The following is a 4,914-nucleotide window of genomic DNA, read 5'->3' on the forward strand; positions in this document are numbered from 1 at the left end:
TTTTTCTGGGTTGGGCCTTTTACCTATGCGTTGGTGTAATTACTGATAGTCATATGTTGGACATGGGTTAGCTTTACCTCTGTTATACATTCTTCAAAACATTGTTAGATATAGCAGAGGAATTGTTTGGATAAAGATATAGAGAAGTTAAATTGCACCGATAAGAAGTTCTTTAAATAATGTAGAATTTATGTGATGACTGGATGTTTGTTTATCATGTAAAAAAATTTTTTTGTCTTAATCTACAGGGTGTTGGAAATACCCCGAAAAGACATTATGAGACCTACCTTTTAGAACATGAATTTGCACATGATGATGTGGATTAAGAATGTTGCTTGTTCTGTCTCAGGTTTGAACTTTTATTTTTTTAAGTCAATGAAGCTATGCAGTTACATTACTACAGATTGTGTACTAACCCTCTTCATGTAAAACTGAATACGTTAACACTCGCAATTTATCATTCAATGTGCGATGATTAGCACCCATAGCAGCAGCTAATCTAATATTTTTGTTGTCCTTACAAGCATTTCTGTTAAACAGTAGTGCAGCTGGTGATTGGGTGAATTGAATTGTTACAAATGATGGTACAAAATGGGTAAAAAGAATATGTAAGCTAAGTTGGCATTCAAAAAGTCAAAAATAGTAGTAGCAAATTAAAAAATATAAATAAAAATAAAAAAGATATAAAAAAAACTAGCCGCCATAAAATGCTATGATTTGTGACAGACCACCGCGGTGCAAGACAAATCACCGTCTATGCTCCACAAATTCAACTCTTTGAGCCATTTCTGAATTGAATCCAGCTCCATCTCAGTTGACCAATATACCAACTTTTTATCCCGAAGCGAAGATTCACTCACATTACCAGAGCCAATCTTCGTGCCAAAAGAAGTCTCATCAACTCTTGTAATCCTCGCACCATTCTGCTCCAATAATTTTGTTACAATATACACAAAGCTTAACCTACCATGGGTTGGTGAATCTTTTCCTGCCAAAGACTCTGTCGTGGCTACAACCTTTGACACAAAGCCATCAACCCAGAGTTTCTCACTAGAAGATGAACTTTTAGCATAGAAGAGTTCAAAGTTGTTTGCAACAAAGAAGTCATTATTGGGATCTCCAGAATCAGACAAGAGGTCTGAAGTGAGAAGCATGCTCCCATCCATAACCCACGTGTTATACCTATTCTCGATACACTTCTTAATTACATAAGTCTTTGCCAAAATACCCTTCATGGTATCAAAACTCGAACCTTGTGAAGTGAATTTATACAATCCAACACTATTTATAAATTGGTCAACATTAATTACAGGATGCCCCCTCCTTGCCAGATCAAATAAGGAGTCGGATGGAGGGCCCATAAGTATATAATTCCTGATATCTAGCCTCTCAAAGTGGCATAGTAAGTTTCTTGTTATAGCATCCGATACCCCAAAAAGATTTACCAAGAAGACACTATCCCGTTTCTGCAGAGAGTGAAGCAACGATCCAAGCTCTTCCAGGTTAGTGACAATCTTTCCAGGATGTACTTCTCTGAAACAAAAATCAAACCATTTTAAACTACTCAATGGTTGCATTTCCAAAATATTGAAGTCCAGAGATCTTTCCTCTAGCAATTTAGAATCAGGTCCAGCAGTTTTCCCATAGTTTACTCCAGCATCTCTGTGAGAAACACTTAATGCTCTCTCATGCAGAAGATTTGTGTAGATATTAAAATAACCACGGGATTGAATAAACTTTATGAACCAAGGTGTCCAAATCCTCTCTCCCATTTTCTTATACCATCCTGTAGTCACCTGGACAAATTTTCAGAACTAAAATTAGGAATGAACTGAACTGCTGATATATATAAAAGAACAAAACTGAGAATTAGCTGTGAGGAAAGAACAAGAAACGTTTTTCTTTAAAACCATATTATTACCATGCCCTCAAGAAATGGCTTATTGCCCTTTGCTTTGTTCTCGTCATACCACAACCTGAACTCTTTCCATGGCCTTGGAAAGAGAATTTGACCCCATGTGCCAACTAACTGGTATAAGAAAAGTCGTGTTTGGTCATCCAACTGTAATTTGTTTCCATGCTTCCCTAACGCCAGAAACCAATTATATCATCAATAAACTTTACACATGTAATGAATAAGCAGAGTACAACTTTGTATCCATTGTTGTCAAGACCACAACTATACTTGAAGGAATTGTATGGTCCTACTAATTTCTAGCCATTTCCGATGCCCTTCACACCTAAGAACGCAAGTTGGTGGGATCAGAGTAGGATCATCGGAGTTACTCATAAACTTGTGGGGTTGGCTCATATTCTAGATGCCCAGATATGCAAAGTTTTAGGTTGGGTTGGGTTGGGTTGTGCAACTTGGAAGAAAATAAACATGAGTTCTACACTCTCCATATGGTCTAATGTCTAATCACACAAGACACTCTCAACTGATTTTGTCACCCAAAGCTCAGTTTCTCAATATGCTCTGTTCTGAAGTTCAAACACCTTGTCTGATTGATAATAAACAAAAAACAAACAAGAGAAAATGGTACCTGGAACAAACCTTGGTCGTTGCAGCGAAACCCCATAGATGGAAGGGCTATAATTGGAGGCATCGTAATAGAAATTGATAATCAACGTCTTAACGAACTCATAGTAAAGCGAGGAAACCTCGAGATCATCCTCGACGACGAAGGCGAACTCGTGGTCGGAAGCGGGCCACCAGGCCTCCAACCACTGGGCCTGGAGGCCCACATTGGCGGTCCTGTAATGCACGACTTTCTCGCCGAACTTCCAATCGAAGCCATCGACGAAGTCCAGAATCCGGTGCGACTCGCGGAGCTTGGCGTCGAGGGAGGAGGCGTTGTCGGGGGCGAAGTGGTCGATGTGGAGGTGGAGGTGGACGCGGTCGCCGAGGTAGTCGGCGGCGGCGAGGGAGCGGAGGCAGCGGGAGACGGCGGCGAGGCGGTTGAAGGCGAGGACGTTGATGAGGAAGGTGAAATTGGGGGATTGGGTTGGCATGGGGTTGGGGAAAGTGGAAGTGAGGTTGGATTCGGGTATGTCGAGTGGGAGAGAGGAGTGGTGGAGGGTGTAGAAGATGAAAGCGGCGAGGGAGACGAGGATCAGTGGGAGGAAGTGCCGTTTCGGTCCCACCATTGGTTAGGGTTTCAGAGATCTCGCCCTAAACGCCACGATCTTCTAAGGGCTTGCTCCAAACAACGATCATACATCCCAAACTCAAATTCAATTTGTTTCCACTCTAGATCACACATACAAATACTCTCTTCACTCAATGTCATATACAGTATACATTCTTTCTTTCCACCATTTTTCTGTTAATACAATCCATGTTAAATATTTTTTTTTTTTGTTTCAATTTAGTCCCACTTTAATTTTTGGTCTCAATTTGGTTCCTAATAATTTAAATCGTTCTAATTTGGAACTTCCGTCTAAATAATTTAAACGGAGTTAACTGGTGGCCACGTGGATGCCAGGTGGATGCCACGTAGTTGGATCCAAAAATACTTGAATACACCCGAACAAGAACGGTCCGTTCTGAAACCAGAACGGCCCGTTCTAGTTACATTATTGGTGTGTAAAATTTGCACCTGGATCGGGTCGTTCCAGGTCCAAAATTAACACATCAACAGTATAACCAGAACGGGTCGTTCTGGTTTCAGAACGGTCGTTCTGGTCCAGAATTTCGTGCACAAAAAAAACCAAAATACAAAACATTTTTTTTAGGAAAAATACAAAGCATTTCAAACACTAGATTTAGTAATATTGTTAATGAGAATTAATAACTTCAATTGCTAAACATTTGGGCTATACAGTATATCATTAAGGATGATGCAGTGTATCACTAAGGACAATGGTAACAAGTTTTATTTCATTATTAGTCAAACTGGAGTGAACCACTTACTACCAAATTGACACTATACAGTCAAGGATAAAAAGAAACAGTGTTTTTCCTTAAAGTCATTGACGATGTACCCCAACAATAACAACCTGTTCTTGAGGAGGTACCCCTAAATCCTGAATTTTATTTTTAATTTTTGAAATACATTGCGGTATTTTAGTCAAGATTTTGAACTGGATAAATTCAAATCAAAGAAATATTTTGGAAGGTCTTATCTTATTTGATTTTTTTTTAGTTTTACTCATAAATGAATATTAATTTATTGTATTTTATATTTATTATATATTTATTAATATAGATATAATAAAAAAAATATAATAAAAAGCATGGCGTTCTGGAACGGGCCGTTCTGCTTTTAGAACGGGCCGTTCTGAATTCAGGTTTTTTCAAAAATTTTGGCGTCCACGTGCGCATCCACGTGGCATCCACGTAGATGCCACGTGGCATCCACGTAGATGCCACGTGGCCAACAGTTAACTCCGTCTAAATCATTTGGACAGAAGTCCCAAATTGCACTAATTTAAGTTATTGGGGACCAAATTGAGACCAAAAATTAAAGTGGGACTAAATTGAAACAAAAAAACATTGTAAGGGACCAAAAGAAGTATTTAACCTACAATCTATAACCATCATTACTATATAAAAAAAATATTTATTACTGGTTGAATCTTGTGAATTGTGTGAAAATAGGATATTCTTAAGTCTGGGAGTTCAATAGTTTTAGAAAACTCTCTTCATGGGAAAAAATTGAATAAAAAATCTCAATTGAGTCCATAGTTAAATAGTTACACCCAAATAATTTGTGTTAAACTTAAAGTTAAATTGTTTGAATAATACTTAAGAGAGGCGTATTGATTTAGGATTTTATAGGATTTTAAAAGACTTTTTTTAAGTAAAAAAGTTCGTTGGTATTCAATCAGGATTTTATGTCATTTAAAAACAATCCAGTGGTATTCAATTTGGATTTTCAAGATTTTTTAAAGAGTCCATTAAAATCTATTGGT

General features: G+C 38.0%; 1 protein-coding gene across 1 annotated transcript; it reads right to left on the minus strand.

Moving 5' to 3' along the window:
* Positions 1-426: 426 nt before the first annotated feature.
* On the minus strand, positions 427-3,300 carry LOC109818195 (transferring glycosyl group transferase). The gene is made up of 3 exons (XM_020383613.3): positions 2,544-3,300; positions 1,922-2,085; positions 427-1,796 (listed from the first exon to the last, which is right to left on the minus strand). The coding sequence occupies exons 1-3, from the start codon at positions 3,145-3,147 to the stop codon at positions 711-713; spliced, it is 1,854 nt and encodes a 617-aa protein (XP_020239202.1). The 5' UTR covers positions 3,148-3,300; the 3' UTR covers positions 427-710.
* Between the last annotated feature and the right edge of the window lie 1,614 nt (positions 3,301-4,914).

This window comes from Cajanus cajan, chromosome 5, assembly GCF_000230855.2.
Source record: "Cajanus cajan strain Asha chromosome 5, NIPB_CcT2T_4, whole genome shotgun sequence".
Lineage (NCBI taxonomy): Eukaryota > Viridiplantae > Streptophyta > Magnoliopsida > Fabales > Fabaceae > Cajanus > Cajanus cajan.

Coding starts and splice junctions, on each gene's coding strand:
- LOC109818195 (XM_020383613.3), bottom strand. CDS start 3,147: ATGGTGGGACCGAAACGGCACTTCCTCCCACTGATCCTCGTCTCCCTC. Junction 2,086..2,543: donor ACGACCAAGGTTTGTTCCAG/GTACCATTTTCT, acceptor TTCTGGCGTTAG/GGAAGCATGGAAACAAATTA. Junction 1,797..1,921: donor AGCCATTTCTTGAGGGCATG/GTAATAATATGG, acceptor AAATTTGTCCAG/GTGACTACAGGATGGTATAA.